General features: G+C 50.9%; 2 protein-coding genes across 3 annotated transcripts in view; one reads left to right on the top strand and one right to left on the bottom strand.

Annotated features, from left to right (window-relative positions):
• Positions 1–3,626, bottom strand: part of LOC142498882 (uncharacterized) — a 30,871-nt gene extending 27,245 nt beyond the window's left edge. Inside the window, exon 1 of one of the 2 annotated variants that reach the window (XR_012802570.1) lies at positions 3,435–3,458. The gene's annotated coding sequence lies outside the window, so the exon portion shown is untranslated. Of the gene's footprint in view, positions 1–3,391 lie in introns of both variants that reach the window. The other variant, XM_075607504.1, reaches the window with a different exon arrangement.
• Positions 3,550–20,567, top strand: LOC142498859 (uncharacterized). The gene is made up of 5 exons (XM_075607464.1): positions 3,550–3,658; positions 6,639–6,736; positions 10,322–10,525; positions 10,981–11,104; positions 15,556–20,567. The coding sequence occupies exons 2-5, from the start codon at positions 6,656–6,658 to the stop codon at positions 16,383–16,385; spliced, it is 1,239 nt and encodes a 412-aa protein (XP_075463579.1). The 5' UTR covers positions 3,550–3,658; positions 6,639–6,655; the 3' UTR covers positions 16,386–20,567.
• Positions 20,568–25,894: the final 5,327 nt, after the last annotated feature.

The following is a 25,894-nucleotide window of genomic DNA, read 5'->3' as shown; positions in this document are numbered from 1 at the left end:
AGAGGGATGATGGGGGGAGAGGGATGATGGGGGGGGGAGAGGGATGATGGGGGGGGAGAGGGATGATGGGGGGGAGAGGGATGATGGGGGGGGAGAGGGATGATGGGGGGGGAGAGGGATGATGGGGGGGAGAGAGAGGGATGATGGGGGGAGAGAGAGGGATGATGGGGGGAGAGAGAGGGATGATGGGGGGAGAAAGAAGGATGATGGGGGGGAGAGAGAGGGATGATGGGGGGGAAGAGGGATGATGGGCGGGGAGAGGGGGATGATGGGGGGGAGAGAGAGGGACGGTGGGGGGAGAGGGACGGTGGGGGGAGAGGGACGATGGGGGGAGAGAGGGATGATGGGGGGGAAGAGGGATGATGGGCGGGGAGAGAGGGACGGTGGGGGGGAGAGAGAGGGACGGTGGGGGGAGAGGGATGATGGGGGGAGAGAGGGATGATGGGGGAGAGAGGGATGATGGGGGGAGAGAGGGATGATGGGGGGAGAGAGGGATGATGGGGGGAGAGAGGGATGATGGGGGGAGAGAGGGATGATGGGGGGAGAGAGGGATGATGGGGGAGAGAGGGATGATGGGGGGAGAGAGGGATGATGGGGGGAGAGAGGGATGATGGGTGGAGAGAGGGATGATGGGGGGAGAGAGGAATGATGGGGGGGAGAGAGGGATGATGGGGGAGGGAGAGAGGGATGATGGGGGAGGGAGAGAGGGATGATGGGGGAGGGAGAGGGGGATGATGAGGGAGAGGGATGATGGGGGGAGGGAGAGAGGGATGATGGGGGGAGGAGAGAGGGACGCCGGGGGGGAGGAGAGAGGGACGCCGGCGGGGAGGAGAGAGGGACGGTGGGGGGGAGAGGGAGGGACGGTGGGGGGGGAGAGGGATGATGGGGGGGAGAGGGATGATGGGGAGGGAGAGGGATGATGGGGAGGGAGAGGGATGATGGGGAGGGAGAGGGATGATGGGGGGGGAGAGGGATGATGGGGGGAGAGAGGGATGATGGGGGGGGAGAGAGAGGGATGATGGGGGGGGAGAGAGAGGGATGATGGGGGGAGAGAGAGGGATGATGGGGGGAGAGAGAGGGATGATGGGGGGAGAAAGAAGGATGATGGGGGGGAGAGAGAGGGATGATGGGGGGGAGAGAGAGGGATGATGGGGGGGAAGAGGGATGATGGGCGGGGGAGAGGGGGATGATGGGCGGGGAGAGAGAGGGATGATGGGCGGGGAGAGAGAGGGATGATGGGCGGGGAGAGAGAGGGATGATGGGCGGGGAGAGAGAGGGATGATGGGCGGGGAGAGAGAGGGATGATGGGCGGGGAGAGAGAGGGATGATGGGCGGGGAGAGAGAGGGATGATGGGGAGAGAGGGATGATGGGGAGAGAGAGGGATGATGGGGAGAGAGAGGGATGATGGGGAGAGAGAGGGATGATGGGGAGAGAGAGGGATGATGGGGAGAGAGAGGGATGATGGGGGGGGAGAGAGAGGGATGATGGGGGGGGAGAGAGAGGGATGATGGGGGGGGGAGAGAGAGGGATGATGGGGGGGGAAGAGGGATGATGGGGGGGGAAGAGGGATGATGGGGGGGGAAGAGGGATGATGGGGGGGGAAGAGGGATGATGGGGGGGGAAGAGGGATGATGGGGGGGGAAGAGGGATGATGAGGGGGGGAAGAGGGATGATGAGGGGGGGAAGAGGGATGATGGGGGGGGGGGGAAGAGGGATGATGGGGGGGGGGGAAGAGGGATGATGGGGGGGGGGGAAGAGGGATGATGGGGGGGGGGGAAGAGGGATGATGGGGGGGGGGGGAAGAGGGATGATGGGGGGGGGGGAAGAGGGATGATGGGGGGGGGGGGAAGAGGGATGATGGGGGGGGGGGAAGAGGGATGATGGGGGGGGGAAGAGGGATGATGGGGGGGGGGGGAAGAGGGATGATGGGGGGGGGGGGGGAAGAGGGATGATGGGGGGGGGGGGGGGAGAGGGATGATGGGGGGGGGGAAGAGGGATGATGGGGGGGGGGAAGAGGGATGATGGGGGGGGGGGAAGAGGGATGATGGGGGGGGGGAAGAGGGATGATGGGGGGGGGAAGAGGGATGATGGGGGGGGAAGAGGGATGATGGGGGGGGGGAAGAGGGATGATGGGGGGGGAAGAGGGATGATGGGGGGGGGGGAAGAGGGATGATGGGGGGGGGGAAGAGGGATGATGGGGGGGGGAAGAGGGATGATGGGGGGGGGAAGAGGGATGATGGGGGGGGGAAGAGGGATGATGGGGGGGGGGAAGAGGGATGATGGGGGGGGGGGGAAGAGGGATGATGGGGGGGGGAAGAGGGATGATGGGGGGGGAAGAGGATGATGGTGGGGGGGGAAGAGGGATGATGGGGGGGGAAGAGGGATGATGGGGGGGGGGAAGAGGGATGATGGGGGGGGGAAGGGGGATGATGGGCGGGGAGAGGGGGATGATGGGCGGGGAGAGGGGGATGATGGGCGGGGAGAGGGGGATGATGGGCGGGGAGAGAGAGGGATGATGGGCGGGGAGAGAGAGGGATGATGGGCGGGGAGAGAGAGGGATGATGGGCGGGGAGAGAGAGGGATGATGGGGGGAGAGAGGGATGATGGGGAGAGAGGGATGATGGGGGGAGAGAGGGATGATGGGGGGAGAGAGGGATGATGGGGGGAGAGAGGGATGATGGGGGGAGAGAGGGATGATGGGGGGAGAGAGGGATGATGGGGGGAGAGAGGGATGATGGGGGGAGAGAGGGATGATGGGGGGAGAGAGGGATGATGGGGGGAGAGAGGAATGATGGGGGGAGAGAGGGATGATGGGGGGAGAGAGGGATGATGGGGGGAGAGAGGGATGATGGGGGAGAGAGGGATGATGGGGGGGAGAGAGGGATGATGGGGGGGAGAGAGGAATGATGGGGGGGAGAGAGGAATGATGGGGGGGAGAGAGGAATGATGGGGGGGAGAGAGGAATGATGGGGGGGAGAGAGGAATGATGGGGGGGAGAGAGGAATGATGGGGGGGAGAGAGGGATGATGGGGGAGGGAGAGAGGGATGATGGGGGAGGGAGAGGGGGATGATGGGGGAGGGAGAGGGGGATGATGGGGGAGGGAGAGGGGGATGATGAGGGAGAGAGGGATGATGGGGGGAGGGAGAGAGGGATGATGGGGGGAGGGAGAGAGGGATGATGGGGGGAGGGAGAGAGGGATGATGGGGGGAGGGAGAGAGGGATGATGGGGGGAGAGAGGGATGATGGGGGGGAGGGAGGAAATAGAGAAGGAGCAAAGACAGAAGTAGAGGTGGTGAGGGAGGGAAAGAAAATGGGAGGAGTGCGTATATAGTATGTCCGCTCCCTATATATACCCATCACACAGAGCACAGACTGTGGGGAGCGATTACCTGCTCATATCGTTCTGCTATAAACTCATAACCCGGCTCCTACCTGCTCAGTGAGTGCAAACATGTGAATGAGGTCCCGGAAGCACAACAGGGAGGGCAGGTGCGGTCCAAGCCTCTCTCTCAATCTGAATGTTGATTGGTTAATAACTTTCCAGAGGTTCTGCTCTCCTGCGCTTGCTAGAAGTTGTGGTTCTGCTGCACATCTGCAGGCAGCAGGACTGAGTGTCCCAGGATACTCTCTCCCAGGCAGAAGTGCAGGAGAAAGAGGTGAGACCTGCGTATAAACCTACTATATCTATATATACTCATTCTGTTCAATGATCTACACAGGTTTTGTATATAAAGAACACACTGGGATAGATATATGTGACTATAATTATTTTTATTGGCTGGGGGTGTATGAAATGGCTGCTCTTTATAGTAAAGTAGTGGCAGTAATATAAATAAAACCAAGACAGCGATAAAGTCTTAATAAATGTGTAGCCCTCTTTCCCCCCCCCTTAAGTGAGATTGAGGTGGGTAGGTGTGTCTGACTACTTATCAGTGTGGTGCTATACCTGTTGGCTCACAGGAGGGCTGAGCTTCCGCCATGGGGAACCTGGGGTATGTACTTACACTCGGTGCAGCGCCTCCACTGATGAGGGATCTCAACGGGGTGAGAGTGTGCCCTCACCAGAACAACCATACAGTAAATACACACCGTGTGAATAAACAGTATTTACTGAGCATAACCTGTAACTCCAATAACACCTCTTTGCATAACATCAAAACAATATATCAATAACAGTGCATCACTCTGAATGCATACCATCCCCCCACCCACATGTCCATCATCACATTCCCCGCAGTCTCTTGAGTGTCCCCAACAATAAAGACCAGTGTGAGTGTGAGGGATAGCGCTTCCCTGTGTTGGGGCCCGGTGGTGCACTTAATATATACTACCTCCCTGACCAGTCCTGGTCAGGAAAATCCTTGGAACTCAGCAGCACCGCACAGTGATCCCACGGCATGCTGCGCTGCTCTCTGCAGGAATGGATGCACACGCTGCATCCACAGGAAAGGAATCTCCAGCCGGAATGCTCCTTTAACACAGTCTCTGAACACGCTGTCAGACAGTCAGAGGCCGTCAGACAGCATCCCTCTTGCTGCTCTAAATATGGTGAAGGAGTCCCTGTCCTAAGGCCAACCCTATATCATACAGCTTCCTCTGGTGTCATAGGGGACTAACTGGGCCCTGGGGTATACCTCTACCCTAGTCCCTGCATGCAGAATAACTCTCCCTGTAACTTCTGTCGGATCCCAGACTCTGGCAGCTCACCACGTGCAACTGGCACTGGTGATATACACACACTGAACAACTAGCTCCTAACTCACTTATCCTAACGCGCCTGCAGCCGACACACAGCTCTCAGTCAGCCGGCAGACAGTAACACACGCTGCACACACACTGCACTCAGTACAGGCAGCGTCACATGCAACACTCAACACAGCAACCTGGAACACTAACACTAACAGCTACGCACTGCAAACTTCTGGAACGCGTACAGCAACTTGCTGCACACTAGCACTATGCCTTCTTGTCAGGCCTCACAGCACTGCCAGCCGTGATCCTGACAAGACAACACACACACACGCACTAAGGGCAGCGTCCCTATCTGGGCCGTCCCTCAACACTTACCCACTAACCTGGTGGGGAGTTGGGGCCTTACTTGGGATGTGGGGGACCTTACTCGATGCAGGAGCTGCACATGCTCTCTGCACCCTTCCTTCCCTCACAGCTCCCCAGCTCCAACTGACAAAACGTGCTGCAGCGCAAACAATGTATCTCTTTGCCTGCCTGGCCTTCCTAAGCCCTATTGGCTCCCTGGTGTCACATGGGGCATACAGAGGCTCATGGGATTTGTAGTCCCAGCTCAGAGCCTTCCCTGGTAGGCTAGGGGTTCGCGGGCTTTTCCTACCCTGCACTGCGCTTGCGCAAGCTTTCCCGGGCTTTCTCTCTTCTCCCTGAGCTGTCCCTATGCTCGCGCGAGCTATCCCTAGCTCTGGGGCTTTCCCTGCGCCTACGCGTCCACTGCGCATGCGCGAGACGGTCCTCAATGGCGGCGCCCTGCTCTGCGGCCGCCGGGACCTTAGAGACGCGATCGCGGCCTTAGCAACGGCCCGATCGCGTCCCCGGCAACCGGCCGCAGGCAGGGGAAGCCGCGCTGCTCCCTGCTCCAGCCCCCACCCTTGGAAGCAGCCGTCGGGTCTTTCGGCACCCGCGATCGAGCTGCTCAAGGGGAGGGGGGTCTCAAGGAGCTGCGGGAGCTCCAGGCTACAAATGCTTTAAAAAAAATAATACACACGCTGCTAGAATAATTCTTCTTTATTTTTTGTTCATAAAGATTCCAATACTTCAGACAATTGTGGTCCAGTTATGGTTTATTCTTATAGCGTTACTTACAGATGGAAGTTCAATCAATGATGATAACATGAGCTCTTTCTCTCAGATGGTAATGATAGAACAGAGAGGGAGGGAGAGAGAGAAGGAAACCCTTTGTCCCTCACATTACTTCGATGAGAGAGAGAGAGAGAGAGACAGAGAGAGAGAGACAGAGAGAGAGACAGAGAGAGAGACAGAGAGAGAGACAGAGAGAGAGAGAGAAGGAAACCCTTTGTCCCTCACATTACTTCGATGAGAGAGAGACACAGAGAGAGAGAGAGAGAGAGAGAGCACTGAACCAAGATACAACTGTATTTATTGATCACTAATGCCGCCCCATTCTCCTCGTTGTCTTTCTCTAACAGACCTTTGCTCAGGCCTGAAATTTTATCTCTAAACCAACCTCCTACATCTGTTATGCATTAAACCTAATGGCAATTCATCGGTTTTGGCTACATTTGAAATCTAAACCTTAAAACGTATTCTCATTCAATTGTCTTGATATCATTTCTCATTCATACATTTTAATATAATAAACAGATTTCTAACGTATGTATGTATCATCATCATCATGATCTGCCGGATGAAGGTCGCCCCAATGATCTTCCAGGTAGTCTGGTTCCAAGCCTCTCCACCACGTTGCACTAAAAATATTTTGATTTAATTCTCCCATCTTACTTTTGTTCGTTCTCTTGGTCTTTTCAATTGAGTACCCACAATGGTAATTTCATTTTAGTTATTTGTTAATATATAATCACACAGGATGTATATAATATGGTTTTGTAGTGTATCTATATCTTCCTCACTGCTCTGTTCATGTCCCAGTAACTGTCTCATGGACCATGGGAAACAGTGACAAGAAGCAGATGATGGAGAGGATTTTGGAACACGCCCTCAAGATCATCTGTCTGCTGACTGGACAGGTGAGGACAAAGGCGGATGTCATAATCCGTTTTATGTTGGGTTATTAGGTGATGCTGGGTGTATAGGGAAAGGTATAAGAAACAGGGTGAGAGAGGTAGTGATGCCATTTTGTAGATCAGTAAGATCTTACCTAGAGTACTGTGTTTAGTTCTTGGATTTACTAAGAAGTCTATGCCAATAAGACACCTTCTGTTGCTGGAATGCACCTTAAAGCCCATTGACTTTCATTTACTTGAATGGGCTGCAAGGTGTCTTCCAGCCCTGCAATCTATCTGAACATAGTACTCTGGGTGAGGTGATACTGATCATCTACAAATTGGCATCACTTCTTCACCTCATATCTCCAGAGACATAAATTAGACGTTGTGCAAAGAAGATCTATTAACATATTGCATTGTCTACATTAGGGGTGGGCAATTCTTTAGGCTGGGTGGCCACTTCATGAGCTTTGGGGGCCACACACTTAATGTACCTACTCTTCTAACCTACATCTCCCCTTTCTCTCACTCCCCTCACACACTCTCCCCATCCCTTTCTCTCCCCCGTCCATTCTCTCTCTCTCCTCCCCCCATCCCTTCCCTCTCTCGCTCTTCTCCCCCGTCCCTTCCCTCTCTCGCTCTTCTCCCCCGTCCCTTCCTTCTCTCTCTTCTCCCCCGTCCTCTCTCTCCCTCTCTCCTCCCCCCGTCCCTTCTCTCTCTCTCTCACTTCTCGCTCTTCTCCCCCGTCCCTTTTCTCTCTCTCTTCTCCCCCATCTCTACTCCCTGTCTCTTCTCCCCATCCCTTCTCCCTCTCTCTTCTCCCCCATCCCTTCTACCTCTCTCTTCTCCCCCATCCGTTCTCCCTCTCTCTTCTCCCCCTTCCCTTCTCCCTCTCTTCTCCCGCTTCCCTTCTGTCTCGCTCTTCTCCCCACGTCCTTCCCTCTCTCTCTCGCTCTTCTCCCCGCGTCCCTTCTCTCTCCCCCGTCCCTTCTCTCTCCCTCGCTCTTCTCCCCCCGTCCCTTCTCTCTCGCTCTTCTCTCCCCTAACCTTCTCTCTCTCGCTCTTCTACCCCTGTCCCTTCTCTCTCTTCTCCCCTGTCCCTTCTCTCTTGCTCGCTCTTCTCCTCCGTCCCTTCTCTCTCTCTTCTCCCCGTCCCTTCTCTCTCGCTCTTCTCCCCCGTCCCTTCTCTCTCGCTCGCTCTTCTCCCCCGTCCCTTCTCTCTCTCTCCTCCCCCGTCCCTTCCCTCTCTCTCTCACTTCTTGCTCTTTTCCCCCGTCCCTTTTCTCTCTCTCTCTTCTCCCCCATCTCTTCTCCCTGTCTCTTCTCCCCCATCCCTTCTCCTTCTCTCTTCTCCCCCATCCCTTCTCCCTCTCTCTTCTCCCCCATCCCTTCTCCCTCTCTATTCTCCCCCATCCCTTCTCCCTCTCTTCTCCCCCATCCCTTCTCCCTCTCTCTTCTCCCCATCCCTTCTCCCTCTCTCTTCTCCCCCATCCCTTCTCCCTCTCTCTTCTCCCCCATCCCTTCTCCCTCTCTCTTCTCCCCCATCCCTTCTCCCTCTCTCTTCTCCCCCTTCCCTTCTCCCTCTCTCTTCTCCCGCTTCCCTTCTCTCTCGCTCTTCTCCCACGTCCTTTCCTCTCTCTCTCGCTTTTCTCCCCCCGTCCCTTCTCTCTCCCCCGTCCCTTCTCTCTCGCTCGCTCTTCTCCCCCGTCCTTTCTCTCTCGCTCTTCTCTCCCCGTCCCTTCTCTCTCTCGCTCTTCACCCCCCTTCCCTTCTCTCTCCCGCTCTTCTACCCCCGTCCCTTCTCTCTCTCTCTCTTCTCCCCCGTCCCTTCTCTCTTGCTCGCTCTTCTCCTCCGTCCCTTCTCTCTCTCTTCTCCCCCGTCCCTTCTCTCTTGCTCGCTCTTCTCCTCCGTCCCTTCTCTCTCTCTTCTCCCTGTCCCTTCTCTCTCGCTCGCTCTTCTCCCCCGTCCCTTCTCTCTCGCTCTTCTCCCCGTCCCTTCTCTCTCGCTCGCTCTTCTCTCTCTTCTATCCCCGTCCCTACTCTCTCGCTCTTCTTCCCCCGTCCCTTCTCTCTTTCGCTCTTCTCCCCCCGTCCCTTCTCTCTCTCGCTCTCTTCTCCCCCTGTCCCTTCTCTCTCGCTCTTCTCCTCCCGTCCCTTCTCCCTCTCTCGCTCTCTTCTCCCCCCGTCCCTTCTCTCTCGCTCGCTCTTCTCCCCCCGTCCCTTCTCTCTCTCTTCTCCCCCCGTCCCTTCTCTCTCTCTTCTCCCCCCGTCCCTTCTCTCTCTCTTCTCCCCCCGTCCCTTCTCTCTCTCTCCTCCCCGTCCCTTCTCTGTCTCTCTTCTCCCCCCGTCCCTTCTCTGTCGCTCTTCTCCCCCCCGTCCCTTCTCTCTCGCTCGCTCTTCTCCCCCCGTCCCTTCTCTCTCGCTCGCTCTTCTCCCCCCGTCCCTTCTCTCTCGCTCGCTCTTCTCCCCCCGTCCCTTCTCTCTCGCTCGCTCTTCTCCCCCCGTCCCTTCTCTCTCGCTCGCTCTTCTCCCCCGTCCCTTCTCTCTCGCTCGCTCTTCTCCCCCGTCCCTTCTCTTCTCCCCCCGTCCCTTCTCTCTCGCTCTTCTCCCCCCGTCCCTTCTCTCTCGCTCTTCTCCCCCCGTCCCTTCTCTCTCTCTCTTCTCCCCCCGTCCCTTCTCTCTCACTCTTCTCCCCCGTTCCTTCTCTCTCGCTCTTCTCTCTCTTCTATCCCCGTCCCTTCTCTCTCTTCTCTCCCTGTCCCTTCTCTCGCGCTCTTCTCCTCCCGTCCCTTCTCTCTCTCGCTCTTCTCCTCCCGTCCCTTCTCTCTCTCGCTCTTCTCCCCCGTCACTTCACTCCCCATCCTCTCTTACATCTTTCTCTCTTTCCCCCAAGCCTCACTCTTCCACCGGTGTCCTACCTCTGATGCGGTGTGTGGCGGTGACGGAGGGAGCACAACCACGCGCTGATTGCGGAAGTTGGGCTCGACTTCTGGTGGGGCTTAACTTTCGTGTTCGGTCACCTGGGTGTGCTCTCTCCACTGCTCCCTCTGCTGAGGCTTCCGCAGCCAACACATAATGCCCCGCACCCGGTAAGAACCCACACCACAGGTAGAGCCCAGGGACGGGGTGTGGGGCCCTACCTTTTGTGGGCTGGATAGAAAGGTTTTATGGACGGATGTGGCCCGCAGACCGTATTTTGCTCATCCATGTTCTACATCATAAAGACATAAGAACCTCAATATATACAGCTTAGAGGAAAGAAGGGAGAAGGGAGAGGGGGGATATGATAGAAACTTATAAACACAAACAGTTCCAAGAGGAAAGCATATTTCAGTGAGAGCAAAGTGCTAGAACAAGACGTCATAATGTGAAGTGGGTAGAAGTTTCCCGGGAATATATAAGGAAATACTTCTTCATGGAAAGGGTGGTGTATTCATGGAATAGCCTCCCAACAGAGGTGGTAGAGGTGAATACAGTAAATGGATTGAAACATCTGCCCTAGTGTTCGGATCCCTGCGGCAGATTGAGCTATTACCGTATGAGTAGCTGCTTGAGACCCATCAGTGCTGCTCCTCACAATTCTCTCTCTCATCTTTAAATCTCCAGGATTGTGTTGTTGTGAAGAAACATTCTAAGCCTGCCCTCCACATCACCGCTCTCAGTGTGTCTGAAACCCTCTGCAAATCCCAGAACCCAATCGAGGAGCATCCAACTGACTCACTGATACATGAGGCCAATGAAGACACAATGCTTATGACTAAGAAGATTGTGGAAGAAGCCTCCAAGATCATGCACCTGCTGACTGGAGAGGTGAGGAACACTGATAAATGACATGGGGCATTGAAGCATCTGTTTCTGGAGTGAGGGACATTGGGCCAAATGAGTGCAAAGATACATGTTGGTTGGGTTTTTAGAAGAGATGGGTGTACTTGATCTGGACAACAAAGCAAGAGAGTCCATTACTAAAAACTTAATTTAAAAATTATTGGTCATATACATGATATGATGGAAGATTGGGTTTTCATTGAGATTCACAACTCCAGTAGCTTCTTCTTTCCTACAGTACATCACACTTTGGATCCCAAAAACAATGAAGACATTGAAGTGATGGACAATGAATAGTTATTCCATACGTTTCTTTATCTTGACTGCAAGACCAATGCAGTTCTCCTATCAAACTTGAATTTATAGGTATGTGTTTCCTATAGAGGAAAAAAAAGTTTACTGTGCCCATAAATTGAATGTATGGATTCTCTGGGTTTCAGGTTCCCATAAAGTGTGATGATGTTGCTGTCTATTTCTCCATGGAAGAGTTGGAGTATTTAGAAGGACACAAGGGGGTCTACAAGGATGCCATGATGGGAAGCCACCAGACCTTCAGCACACTGGGTAAGGAGATATGTTTCCTATGTTTCAGTCATGAGGGAATCTCAATTAGCAGAACTCTAATTCCATGGTGTTTTAGGATTATTAATTTTTAATACAAGTGTTTATTAGGAGTCTTGGGTTTGTTACATTTTAGTAAAGTATCAATAGGAAGTTATGTGTTTTAGGAGACCAACATTTGAAGAAGAGACCTATGAGGTTTAGAAAACTATGTACACTATAATTGCATCTCTCAAGAACCCTAATGATGGTTCCCTAAAAGGTATCACCGCCGGTTATGAATCTAGCTTTCTCCTGGCCCAGTATGGCTACTAGAACTTTAAATTACAGCAGAGCATTCATTATTACAGTACTTTCACTGTGCTAAAAAGATGGTAAGTGGCAGCTGAATGCTATTTTGAGAGCTGCTGACATAGATATTTTAGCATAGCAAGGGAGACAACTGTGATGTCAAGATGGTGTTGGGATATATTATGGTATATTATGCAGAAACATGAACTATTTCTTGGGGTGGGTAAGGTGCCTGGGAGGGTGGTATAAGTGGGACATGTGGGCTTACCTGGGGCCCTTGGATGGGCCTGCTGGAGCAGCATGGCCAGCACAAGGCAGAGCCCAGCAAGCCCGCAGAGGCCCGGCAAAGAAGCTGGAGAAGGGAGGAACAGATGGGTGGGGCTGAGCAAAGGAGAGGGCACTTCTGTCCTGCAGCAGGGAAGTAGCAGCTAGGAAAGGCTCCCTGGCCTGGCAGCCAAGAAAAGGGAGGGTCGGGATTGCTTGCAGAGAGTGTAGGCTTGCCGGCAGGGATGCTGGGCCCCTTGACTGGCGGGGGCCCTGGACAGCAGTACCAGCTGTCCCCCCCTGTTGGCGGCCCTGGGATGGTGAACATACAGATGCAGCCACCATATTTTGATGACTTGCCTGGGAAAATACTGTGGCTATCTCACAGTAAATGCTGCAACATTTCTGTGACATTCTGCAGCCAGACTAATGGCCCATCAGATTAACGCAGCAGGGGTCCCTGCAGTCCCATTCAGTTTGATTGGGACCTTCAGGGACTCCCACTGTGTTAATCCGATGGGCCATTAGTCTGTCTGTAGAAATCTCACAGAAATGTTGCAGTTTACTTGGAGATTGCCCCAGATTTTCCAAGGCAAGTCATGAGATACTGGTGGCTGCATCTGTATCTCTATGGTCTTCTAACCTCTAAGTCTGGGTCTATGGTACCAGCATGATTACAGCATTTGTTTATAGAGAACTGATTAAAAACAACCTCCAAGGTGCATTGCTTGGAAGAAATAAACCGAAGAAGTAAAAAATAAAAATAAAAAACACAGCGTAGTATGTTTGATATCTTGTATGGGGAGAATGAGCGGCTCAGTGAGTAAAGACACTGACTGGCACTGAGATTTTGAAGCAGGGGAGTCTGGTTCAATTCCCGGTGTAGACTCCTTGTGACCTTGGGCAAGTCACTTTATCTCCCTGTGCCTCAGGCGCCAAAAAATAGATTGTAAGCTCCAAGGGGCAGGGACCTCAGCCTGCAAAATGTCTCTGTAAAGTGCTGCGTACAACTAGCCAGCGCTTTACAAGAACATGCTATTATTATTATTATTATATATTGAATCAAGATTTTAAATGGTAACAATATGCAAGAGAATATATAAGTATTTTACTGTGTATTTCTGTCATGTTGGATGTAGCATTGGGCTTCCCTGTCGTCTGTTGTATACATATGCCACGCTCAATAGCACTCCATTTTGACATATATACATATATATATTTTGTGGGGGCTCAGGGGTTCCCAAAAAGAGCTTGCTGGGGGTCTGTGTTTTGTTAACCCATTCTCAGCTGTTCCAGCTGGTGGAGGTTAGTGGCTCCTCCTTCCCAGGTTTTAAGCCCGCCCCTCCCCACTTCCCTAGTTTGCAAGTGCCTCATTCTGCTGGATATAGACCCACTGTGGTCTTTCTCCCTCCTAATGGAAGTAAATGAGAATTTTAATCCTAATAGAGGTATATTAGTATTTTATCTAGTAGTGTTAGGACTTGCGAACGGGTGTCTGCCTTGACGTGGCTCGCAAGCTTACAACGCTTTGGCCAAAGGGTTAAACTAAATGACCCTATTTCAAGAGAATATATAAGTATTTTACTGTGTATTTCTGTCATGTTGGATGTAGCATTGGGCTTCCCTGTCGTCTGTTGTAACAATATGCACTCACAAGATACTTGGTATCCAATACACTCAGAGACTTGTCTTGTCTCTTCTTCGTGTTCAACATAAAATCAGAAGAGAAAGGGACTCCATCGTGTTTACAAGCATCTAAACATTACTATCCTACGGGCTGGGACCCACTGGGACCCGTTGCGCCCGGCGGCGCGGGCGGCCTCACGAGCGTTCCCCACCAGCAGGGGAATCCTCCCGAGCCGGTCCCAGTCCCCCCTCGCTGCACGGCTCAGTACGCACTGTGATGCGTTAGCCGCCAGGGGATGCAAGAAAATTGTGATCCCGAGCGGTGACACGTCACGTGGTGCGATGATGAGCCTATCGGAAGCTGTCAGACAGCTTCCTACACAAGGTAGGGGGTGGTGCGTGTGTGTGTGTATATATATCAGCGTGTGTGTGTATATATATCAGCGTGTGTGTGTGTATATATATCAGCGTCTGTGTGTGTATATCAGCATGTGGGGGGAGGGAGCGGGAGCTGCATACCTTCCAGCAGCCCGCAGCAGCTCCCTCCTGTAGCCCGGGAGACCGAGCCCATGGAGGGATCGAGGGGGGGGGAGTGGCGGGTCCCTCCGCTCAAACCACGCCTCCCGCCCCCCTCCCGCACCCTACAGACCGCATATCGCGGTCTGTGCCTGTCAGCGCGCCGCCTGTCTGCAGTGAACTATACTGAACTATATGCATTTAAAATATCAATAAATTGGTAAATAATACAATAACTGGAATACATCAGACCATGTATTGGACTTCATGCTGGGCTGGCTTGATGGCGGTTCCCTCTGCGCCTCTGCACCGAGCCCCGCACATACAGAGGCCCCACTCTCTTCCCCACAACAAATAAACTGATTGTCGAGGGAGAGTGCGAGGCCTAAGTATCTCTTACGTGGTCCGGCGGCATCTTCCGGCATTTCCTCCTACATCGTCCCGTCATTGCAACAGGATGTCACATAGCGTTGCGACATCTGAGGGAGAGAAAGGCCCGCCCAACCAGGTAAGAGGCGCCACGAAAGCCCCTACACTGATTCCCGGAAAACTACAAGCCGGCCCTGACTTTATGCACCCCCCCTCTGTGTGTGATCGTGTTCAGTGTTCTGCATCTCTCTGCTGTCCAAAAGTCACCTCCTGTGATGTCATTGTTTGGTCTCTCTTCCCACAAGGACCATTTCATAGCCGCAAGAGAAGGCTTTTGTATGGAGTCTTCCTCTAGTAATGATGTATTATGGATCTCTGCTGCTATGTAATTTACTTACATTATCCCTTCCTGTTTTATAGGGAGTGTATGAAATGAAACTGATGTCACATTAATGACATCACTAATATAGCAACATAGTAACTTCTTTGATAATTTTTTTTAACACTCAATACTTCCATAAACCTTTTTAAAAAATCATAATAATAATTTCCAGTTTTTTAGCGGTTATTTGTTAAAGGTTGCGATGTTTTGGCGCATCTCACACAGGGAGCCGAGACTTGGAATGGGGTTGCGTTTGTCGGTCTGCTACCTTTTGTCTGATTTCACGGTGTGTTCAACAAGAGTTTGCACAGGCAGCCCCCTCCCTACAATTTCCCCTTCTTAGCCCTTTGATAAGAACAGGGTGTGATAAGAGTAGGGGAAGCAGGTGATTGACAAACATTCCCCTATTCAGAGGCCCCAAAGTAATTTCATTTGTACTTGATTTTCAAAGAAACAAAAGACGCAGTTAAAATGAATGGGGGTTATGGTGTGCTAAGGCAGGGGAGCGCAATCTTTTTCTCCTGCGCCCCCCTGCTGGCTGTCCCCCTCTCTGTGCGCCTCCCCTTTACCTTGGTTCCGGCGTTCTGGGCGTCATGTTGCTATGGCAACGTGACGTCACATGACCCCGCGGCGACATGTCTCCAGAAGCCGCCTGAACCAAGTTAAGTGAAGTTTACAGAGGCCTTCGCCGCTTCCCCTGCACTTAATTTAAGTGCCTTCAGGAAGCGAGCAGGGCCTTTGTAAACCCCATGCCCCCCGCAGATAATCTCGCGCCCCCAGTTTGCACACCCTTGTGCTGAGGCATAGCACCCTTTATGGAATTTGGGCCAATGAGGGCACTTAATCTGTTTGGGTGCAGCTTCCTTTTTAAAGTATTCAGCATTCTAACTTTTTTTTTAATAGTAAGAGTAAATTGTTATAGATGGCCGACCAGTATGGGTAATGTGAACCAAAATTATTATAAGAGACTGGCAGGTCTATTAAAAAGATTTTTTTTTCCCGGCAGATTTTGAGTTCATGAACATCAGCGAAGAAGTTCTCTCACCTCCTCACTCACCAGATTGCACAAGGGAAACCGAGATTCACCATGGAGGCAGCTATAGAATCGTACCAAATCCTCCGCTGACAACTGACATAACAGATCTGAATCCTACTTCAAGTATTGAATGTGGGCAACGCTTACTGAAGAACTCCACTTCAGTTAAACTCCATATGGCACACGAGGAAGAGAAACAATATGCATGCCTGGTGTGTGGGAAAAGCTTTGCTTACAGCCGCAATCTATTTAAGTGCCGGGGAGCTCACAGAGGAGAGATGCTGTATGTTTGCACTGAGTGTGTGAGTAACTTCACTCAGAGCTTACCACTCCATCTACACCTGGATTCCCGCACAAGGAAGACACCGCATGTGTGTGCTGAATGCAAGATAATTTTTCCTTTCAAGTATCTGCTTGTTTTACATCAACGAAAACACACAGGAGAGAAACCCTATGGATGCAGTGAGTGTGAGAAAGCATTCAGGAGCAGGTCAGAACTTGTGAAGCACCAGAGAACACACACAGGAGTGAGGCCGTATGCATGCGGAGAGTGTGGAAAAAAGTTCACTTACTGCTCCAACTTTATTATGCACAAGAGAATACATACCGGAGAGAAGCCATATGTGTGCGGCGAGTGCGGGAAGGGCTTCACCTGCAGCGCACATCTTGTTCTGCACAAGAGAACACACACAGGAGAAAAGCCGTTTCAATGCAATGACTGCGGTAAAAGATATATTTGCAACTCAAATTTAGGTCGACACAAAAAAACCCACAAGAGAGAGGCCTTTAACATGCAGTGAATTTAGAAAAACCTTTCATAGTAATATGATACTCGTTAAAGGTGCAATCCTGCAAAGCTGGTCAAAAAGCGGGTTTCCTACACAAATCTAACTGTGCTAAAAGCAAATATAGGTCTGTTTCTGTGGAAATGTATTTCAAATTGCATTTCTTAAGTGGCCTCTGAATGGGGAAGGGTTGTTCAAGCAAGTGTTTTGTTTACCCTAATTCCATCTGCTCCTGTTCAGAAAGCCAATAAGGCTTTGATTATACCAGCAGTGACAGGGGGCGCACGCTGCCTCAGGGCGATGCGCCACCCGAAACCTGCACTGCAGGCAGGAGACATTGGGAGTCGAGCCCATGACTTCACGTGAGCGGTTCGCCCTCATTGGCTAGACTGCTCACGTGACGCGACCATCACTCCAGTAACTTACACTAACTTGAAATTAGATTCATTACTGACTATTTTTTTTTAAGTTGTTAGTGTTGTGAATTATGCAATTTTATTTTTTTTGTGTTTATATGTATTCTGTATTTTTTTAAGCAAGGTGCAGATTGTATGATCATTATACACTGTTCATAAGGGGGGTTTGGATCTTGGCATAGTCTTATGTCTCAATCCCCACCTGTATCCTTGTTGTTTTAATTGCTGTATAGTTAGCCGGTCCCTTTAAGATTGAATCGTCCAATGAGGGCCTCGTGACTAGATTCCTATGTGCTTAAATAGCGCATACATTCACCACCACTCCATAACCCCTGAAGAAGTGACGTCAGTAGTCACGAAACGCGCATAGGGTGGAGCTTAGCTGGACGTGATACTGCGTGCGGGAGCCGGCTGAGGAAAGCGGCGGTGTAATAGTGACATCATCGGAGGTGGACCTAGCGCTCCGAGTCGCGGCCGCGAGGAGGAGGCAGACGCAGGACCTAGCCTCTCTATACACCGCGCAGCATCTTCTCATGCCTGCGGACGGCACTTTGTAATCCGTTCATAGGGTCGTGTAGCATGTGAGTTTATTTGCTGTTGATCCCTATTGTTTTATTAAATTGTATTATGGTATCATACCATTGGCATTTTCTACCATTTTTATGCATATTTCGCGACTGTGATTGATCCATGTGGAGAGGGCCAATACCATCTGAAGACACACAGCTATCCAGTCCTACTCACCGGAGCACAAGCTAAAGATACCTTTCAAGGCCCTTGACTATCTACTTTTAAGTAAGTAGTTAGCAGCTGTGTGGGTGTGATGTTTTTATCAGAGAGTACTGCGCAATGGTCCTTTTGTTTTGTTTACAGATACAAACTTACCAGCAAAGAATCTCTGAAAGACCATCTGTGAGATCCACGAACTGCTCCCTCATTCAGAGAATTGGGAACTTTCATACATCAGGTTTTCATACCTGGTATTGCGCCAAGGACTCTTTCTCTATTGTTTGCCAATTTGTCTATAGCCTTGTGGATAGGCTTGTTATTTATCCTTAGGCAGCCACCCTCCCATTCACTCTTGGTTGTTTGTGGGGTTCCCTTGCATTATTGGTTTATCCTTTTATTTAGGGTTTATAAATTTCACAATTTTCACATTGACTGTTATTTATGGTTGTTGTTATGTTGCTATGTAAATAGGTTGAGCGCTTAGTATATGTTTAGATTCTTTTTTCTTTCACAAGGGAAAAACAGGCAGCACTCTCATGGCTCTTTTTTAAGCAGGTTTATTTGCACATCAAGGTTTTGGTCCTGGTGTAGGAACGGGAAAATAGGTCTGGCTGGTTCACCAATGAAAATAGGTATTTTTCTACCTTAGTCCATGGATCATATTATTTTGTTCCAGTATTAATTTAGCCAGAGACAGATGGCCATCTACATAAGTCTTGCACAGGTATTTCTTCGTTATAAGCGGAGAACTACAGTCATGATGGTATCCGTTCAAGTTCTTTGTAGTTCTAGGTTCAATGCACACAGGATAAAACGCTTATACCTTCTTGTAACCAATGTGGCATCTTTCTCATGATCAGCCATAGCAATTAATATTAATAGACCAGTAAGAAATCATCAAAAGACAGAAAAGCCCAATGCTACATCCAATATGACAAAAATACACAGTGAAATACTTATATATTTTCTTGAATAAGGGTCATTCAGTTAAACCCTTTGATCAAAGCGTTATAAGCCTGCATTTTCATCTTTATAACTGTTATCTCTAGTCTTAGATTTTCATAGTAGAAAAATGTCACCCTATAGTTTATCTCCAGACATCCTTGTGATATATCTACTCGGACCATCAATCGCTATTCTGACAAACTCCCTAATAATAATTAGGAAAGAAACTTGTTTGTAGATGGCAGAGGGCCCCACTATACCTCATTCCTGTCTATAGATAAGCTGTGTCTCGTTATTTCTACTCCTTAAATTCTGTTGCCTCTTGTATTAATGACCTTGCACCGTCTAGATAACCAGAAAACTGCATTTCTTTGCCTTTTCTCTGCTAATTCTGTGTTGACTATTTGGGTGCTAGCATTTAGCTTATTCAGTTAGTGTGAATACAGACAATATGGCGTCTCAGTTGTTCAGCTACAAATCCCCCCCTCCCCTTATAGTTCATAAAGGAACTATTTACTAATGGGTGGATTTCAAGGTGGGATATGTGGGTCTCATGAGCCATAGCGATTAAACCCTTGAGTGCTTCCCACCAAACCTCTCAACTTACACTACAGATACATTTTCTCCATCATATTCCTTACTAATACAGTATATAACAATGCTTTAGTGTTGTGTTCTAGAACTACCCTTTGTTTGAGTTTGGTTCATTGGCCTTTCAGAATATTTTTTTTTGTCTCTTTTTACCATTGCATCCCATCCATGCTACCTTACACCATTTTAAATGTTGCTTAGCAACAGGGCTGCAGACAGCTTTCCCGGGGCCCTAGACTAATGTTTCCACCAGGGCCCCCACCCACATGTCGGCAGTCTTGCGAGAACACACCCCTGTTCTCTTACACCCCCCCTTCTCACACACCTCCTCACTCTCACCCCCCTCTTACACTCCCCCGTCTCCCTTTCCTTCCCCCCTCTCTCACAACCCCACCTCTCCCACCCCCATGTCTTTTTCTCCCCTCCCCACCCTCAATTACCTCCCTCCCCGATATACGCGCACACAGAGACACACACAGTGACACACCCACACAAAGTGACACGAACACAGTGACACACACAGACACACAATAAGCCCCCTCCCCAAACACACACACAAATAAGCCCTCTCCCCTCTTGGGGGGGGGGGGGGGTAAGGTGTCTGGGAGGGTTATATAAGTTGGGCCTGGGGCATGTGGGCTTACCTGGGGCCCTTGGAAGGTCCTGCTGGAGCAGCACGTCCAATACAAGGCAGAGCCCATCAGGCCTGCGGAAGCCTGGGGAGGGAGGGACAGATGGGCAGTGCTGAGGGAAGGGGAGGGCCCTGTAGTCCTGTACGAGGGAAGAGAGGGGGTCGGCAGCCAGGAAAGGGGAGGGCCCAGCTTGCCTGCACAGAGTGGAAACTGTAGTGCCCCTGACTGGGCGGGCCCGGGCCAGTAATCCCGGCCTGTCGCTGGCCCTGCCTAGCATAGACACTTATCTGTGGATGTTCTGTTGATATTTCCCACAGCCAATGTTCTGACAATAATGACTAGATCATTAGTTTAACATGTGTGTACATTTCTTGTTGTAACTGAACGTTTTTCCTGTATCATTCGCTAGTCTACATATTACACGTTATATTTAGCTATAGACATGTATATAGATGTCTGTACTGTAACCTGGGAGTGTACAGTATAATACCTTGCTGTGCTACTGAAGCATACATTTCTATATCAGCATGTTGACTCCCTAATTCTACCATATGTGTTAGTATACATGATAACGTTCATATATCTATTACATTACGATACATTCACATATCAGGCATGGAGTCCAAATTTGACTTCCACAGCCAAAGTATCTTGGCTATCTGCATGTATCTGAATGGGCTTGTCTGTTTATATTGACTTGTACATTATCTCGGAACCATTAGTTATGTGCCCATTTATATGATATATAGTGGGGTCACATTTATTGATCTTCCCAAATAGATTACACCATCTTGATTTTGACATATGTCCTTATCAATTTATTTTGGTCCTGCAAAGTGTTCCCATAAAAGTATACCAATCATGATACAAAAGCGTGTGCATCTTGCTTCTTCTGAGAAGTTTCTTGATCTTTTCCTTGCTTCCAATCTGGTCTTCCATCTTTGGTTCCGGAAATGATCGCTGATCATCTGATGGATCTGTGTCCTGTTATCTTTGTTTTTGGTTTAGAAAATTGTCTCTTCTTCTGGATAGCTGCAGGATGGCCTATACTGACACCTTTCCATGGTATTTATTGCAATCAGAGCAGATGTACAAAGCAGGTGCATTCGTCTTCCAGCTTCCCCTATTGAAGGCACTCTGGTTAAGGCTTGAGGCCCAGACCAGGCCTTCTGGACTCCTCCTCACATCCCCTAGTGAGATGGAGGGTAGATGGTGCTCACTCCACAGGGGGAGAAAAAAGAGAGACGGAGACACTTTAGGAAAGTGCCAGTATTTATAGCCTGGGGTGTGACTGTAACTCTGACTCATAACAAACCAGAGCTGGATACTAATAGGCCCTCACATCCAGTGTGTGGTCCAATCAGTACTCACCCCTCAGGCTGGCACTCTCTGGCTGTTGCTAAGGCCCGCCCTTGGATACATCTAATGAATCCAAGGCTGCAAAAGCATACAGGGCCTTTATGAAGGAATTATCCCACCCACTGCCTGCACCTAAAAGGTCTTACACTGGTATGGACCAGGAAAAGAAGTAGCGGCCGGAGGCTAGGCTACACATACATACACACACACTGCCTGATGAAGGGATACTGAGTTGACCCCAAAACTTTGATCTTTATTTTTTTGCACCTTAAATCTTTTTTTAACTGTTTTGAATGTGTGACTGAGGTCACATATTAGGGCCATGCTTCACGTTATTGACTCCACCTCCGGGATTAAATGTGCATCCTGTGAAATGAAGTCACTGTATACCTACATACAACATTCTACGTGTATTGAGGTTATAAAACATTATCAGGAGACTGACACTGGTATGTCCTTGGTACATAGTCAATTTTCTTTGGCTATGAATTTATTCTTTGTCACAATAATTTTTTGTTTGAGGATACTTTCCATCCTCAGACGTGAGGGCCGGTCATGGGGACCAGGTCCCCCCCCCCCACCCCCCACCCCTCGCTATGCAAATCTCTTCATGGGATTTTGGCAAAGGCAGCATATTTGGGTTAATGCCCGGTTGGGGTGGGCCTGGTATACTACGGCTGCTACATCGATGACCTCATGTTTATTTGGGAAGGGGAGGAGGGTGAATAGCAAATTCAGCTATTTAGCCAACCTTGGAGCTCCTGATACGAGACAGCACAGCGAGACTTATACCATGCATCCCACACAGCTAGGCCCAGCAGCAGGTAACACTAAACACAGACGATACAGTTATACAAAGGGAAGTATTGGAACATGCACAGAGAAAGCTAGAAGTAAGAATGATGTGACGGCTTTAGAAAGGTAGAAGTATAATGCCCTGAATAAGATCTCTACAATAAGATGTTGGAGAAGCACTATAAATAGATACACTATGTATTATTTGTGTTATTTATAATAATCAAAATAATGAATTGTTATAGTAGCCATTGCACATTACTGTATTTGTAAAATATACACTAGATTACACATGCAAAAACATTTGTACTTTTTTGGGGTTTTACGTTATGTCCACTGCAATTAAATCACTAGACAAGTACGGAATATTCTTGTATATGTAGAGGTTGAAATCCAAAGATTCCTGCGGTGCACAGCCAAATAGGGTAGAGGACTAGCAAGGTGTAGTTTAAAAATATACTTTATTGAAACAGCATTGTACAGGGGACACACACTCTGACGCTTTTCGGACTGGTATAGTCCTTAGTCATAGAGCTGATCCGCGCCATTCATCCCCACTGATTTAAAGGGCTAAGCCCGCCCCCCTGCGTCATCGCGCTCCCCGTTTTTGGCGCGAAAATCGCTGATGTATAATCTAATTGGCTGGGACTCCCAGCAAATAGAATGACTGACTGCCGTATATATGTTTGAAGGGGAGTGATGTGCATCCCCCTGCGTCATCGCGCTACTCATTTTGGCGTGAAAATCGCCAGACTATAGCCTCATTGGCTGGGGCTCCCAGCCAATAGGAACGCTAGCTGCCGTGGGTATGTGTGAGGATAAGGGGAGTGACGCGCATCTAGCTTCAGCGCCCAGACCCCTCTGCCGACACGTAGCGCGTCGTTGCCTAAGTAACGATTGTAAACAATAGCAAAGAGTCCCTCAATCCTCATAGAGTGATAATATGGCTATACAGTGCTAACAGGGTACCCAGGGAGGCGAGGAAGGAAAGGAGGGGAGGGGAAGAGAAGGAAGGGAAAGGGAAGTGAGAGGGAGGGGAGGGGGGGGGGGGGGGAGACTTGCAAGAAAAACATGTGGGGATGAACTCAACAAGTTAAAACTAACATAGTAAAAACATATTAAATCAGGTACAACAAGACATGAATAACATACAAATACATAATGTAGCGAATCTAAAATCTGAAATGGAGGTTACATGTGTAAATTGAGGACAAAAGTTGTTCAACAATATTTATCATGTTAATGACGCAGGGGGGCGGGCTTAGCCCTTTAAATCAGTGGGATGAATGGCGCGGATCAGCTCTATGACTAAGGACTATACCAGTCCGAAACGCGTCAGAGTGTGTGTCCCCTGTACAATGCTGTTTCAATAAAGTATATTTTTTAAACTACACCTTGCTGGTCCTCTACCCTATTTGGCTGTGCACCGCAGGAATCTTTGGATTTCAACCTCTACGTGAATATTGAGCGTGCTGCACGCTGCATTGGAACAAGCCTGCTGTGAGTATATTTCTCCCTCACAGGGATACTGGATGACCTGGAATAGTGCTGCAGCATAAGGGTTTGGTATGGCCGAGTCCCATACAACAACGGTATGTTAACCCTTCATTTTACTATGACACATGGACTATTGCCATTACACTGAGTGTCTTTTTGCTGCATTCATATAGCACTGGGTCTCATTACTCTACCTGCTGGCTGATAGTTTCCTGTCACCATGATATGTGGACTCATACTCATTATTGTCTAAGGTTCAGAATTGCATTGAGCACTGTGATTGGGACTCATGCCCCAAACCACCGACTATTCTTGTATATGGTTGCCGCCGTTGACAACACAATATGAATGCTCACAAACTTTTCTTGCTCTTCCGCTGTGTCCTCTAAGCCAGGGGTGCACAAACTTTTCCGTCTGTGCCTTCCGCCTGCGCACCCCCCCCCCCCCCCTTTATAAATGTTCTTCTGCGTTTTCTGACGTCACGACACCTCATTTGAGCAGCAGTGTCATTTGACGCCACGTCGCCGGAAGCCACCGGAGACCAGGTAAAGGGATTACAGAGGCCTCACGCTCCCTCGCCATTTAATTTAAATGCTCTGGGGAAGAGCGCTGGGCCTCTGTAAACGCAGCGCCCCCCAGTTGCACATCACTGCTCTAAGCCAATGGAGGGGTTACATACATTTAATTGAGCAACCTCCTTGAGCCAACCTTCCACTAAATATGTATATTTTGAATAATTCAAATATCGGTTTCCTCTGTACTTTAAGGTATTTCAGTTGTTTTCACCCAGTGGAAATATTTTGATATATGTCACGCAAGGTGAACAGGGATCTCGGATTTGGGTTGAATGTGTCTGCTGTAAGGGCTGAACTACAGAATAGTTTTTAGAAAAGCGCTGTATAGAGCAGGTGTAGAATAAAATGTCAAAAACCCCTCACATCTGGCTACCCCCGCTCCCCTACCACCGCCCCGCTCTCTCTCTCTCACACACACAGACTCCCCACCACCTCTAGCTGTTCCCCAGCCCCTCTCTCACGTATGCCCCATCCCTGCTCTCTCACGGTACCCCTACCCCGTATCCCCCAACCCCCAGTCACTCACCCCCACCCTCCCCCTGTAACACCACTCCGGCACTTACCCCCACCCCTCCCCCGGATCCCCACCCCTCCCCGGTATCCCCACCCCCAGTCACGTTACCCCCACCACTCCTCCCCCTTATCCCCACCCCAGTCACTTACCCCCACCCTCCTCTGATCCCCACCCCCAGGAACTGACCCCCTCCCCTCCCCCTGATCCCCCACCCCAGTCACGTACCCCCCAACCCCGCCCTTATGCCCACCCCCAGTCACGTACCCCCACCCCTCCCCCGTATCCCCACCCCCAGGCACTTACGCCCACCCCTCCCCCCCACCCCCAGTCACTTACCCCCACCCCTCCCCTTATCCCCACCCCCAGTCACTTACCCCCACCCCGCCCCGGATCCCCACCCCCTGGCACTTACCCCCACCCCTCCCCCCGTATCCCCCTCCCCATCACTGACGCCCACCCCGCCCCCTGATCCTCACCCCCAGTCACGTACCCCAACCCTCCCCTATCCCCACCCCCAGGCACGTACCCCCACCCCTCACCCTTACCCCCACCCCCAGGCACTTACCCCCACCCCTCCCCCTTATCCCCACCCCGGCACGTTCCCCCACCCGCCCCCTGAGCCCCACCCCCAGTCACGTTCCCCCACCCCTACCCCTTCGCACGTACCCCCACCCACCCTATCTCACTTACCCCACCCCCACCCACCCCTTCTCCCTTTCCCCCACCCACCCCTTCTCCCTGACCCCCACCCACCGTCTGCTCCCTTACCTGCCACCCCGTGGCACTTACCCCCACCCACCCAACCCTTGTCACGTTACCCCCACCCACCCACCCCTTGTCACTTACCCCCACCCACCCACCCCCTTGTCATCTTACCCCCACCCACCCCTTGGTCACTGTACCCCCACCCACCCCTCCCCTTGTGTCACTTACCCCACCCACCCACCCCGTGTCACGTACCCCCACCCACCCTCCCCTTGGTCACGTACCCCACCCACCCACCCCTTGTCACTTACCCACCCACCCCTTGGCACGTACCCCCCACCCACCCCTTGTCACTTACCTCCTCCCACCCACCTCTGGTCACGTACCTCCACCCACCCACCCCTGTGTCACTTAACTCCACCCACCCCTTGTCACTTACCTCCACCCACCCACCCCTTGTCACTTACCTCCACCCACCCACCCCTTGTCACTTACCTCCACCCACCCCTTGTCACTTACCTCCACCCACCCCTTGTCACTTACCTCAACCCACCCACCACCCCTTGTCACTTACCCCCACCCACCCACCCCTTGTCACTTACCCCCCACCCCACCCACCCCTTGTCACTTACCCCCACCCCACCCACCCTTGTCACTGACCCCCACCCACCCACCCCTGGTCACTTACCCCCACCCACCCACCCCTTGTCACTTACCCCACCCACCCCTTGTCACTTACCCCACCCACCCCTTGTCACTTACCCCC

The sequence above is a fragment of the Ascaphus truei genome, chromosome 7 (assembly GCF_040206685.1).
Source record: "Ascaphus truei isolate aAscTru1 chromosome 7, aAscTru1.hap1, whole genome shotgun sequence".
Lineage (NCBI taxonomy): Eukaryota > Metazoa > Chordata > Amphibia > Anura > Ascaphidae > Ascaphus > Ascaphus truei.
This window is presented reverse-complemented; position numbering and strand designations above follow the sequence as displayed.

What these genes read in the sequence shown, in the direction of transcription:
- LOC142498859 (XM_075607464.1), top strand. Translation starts at nt 6,656, where the DNA reads ATGGGAAACAGTGACAAGAAGCAGATGATGGAGAGGATTTTGGAACAC. An exon ending in TCTGTCTGCTGACTGGACAG is followed by an intron (nt 6,737 to 10,321) that starts GTGAGGACAAAG and finishes TTAAATCTCCAG; the next exon opens with GATTGTGTTGTTGTGAAGAA. An exon ending in CCAGACCTTCAGCACACTGG is followed by an intron (nt 11,105 to 15,555) that starts GTAAGGAGATAT and finishes TTTTCCCGGCAG; the next exon opens with ATTTTGAGTTCATGAACATC.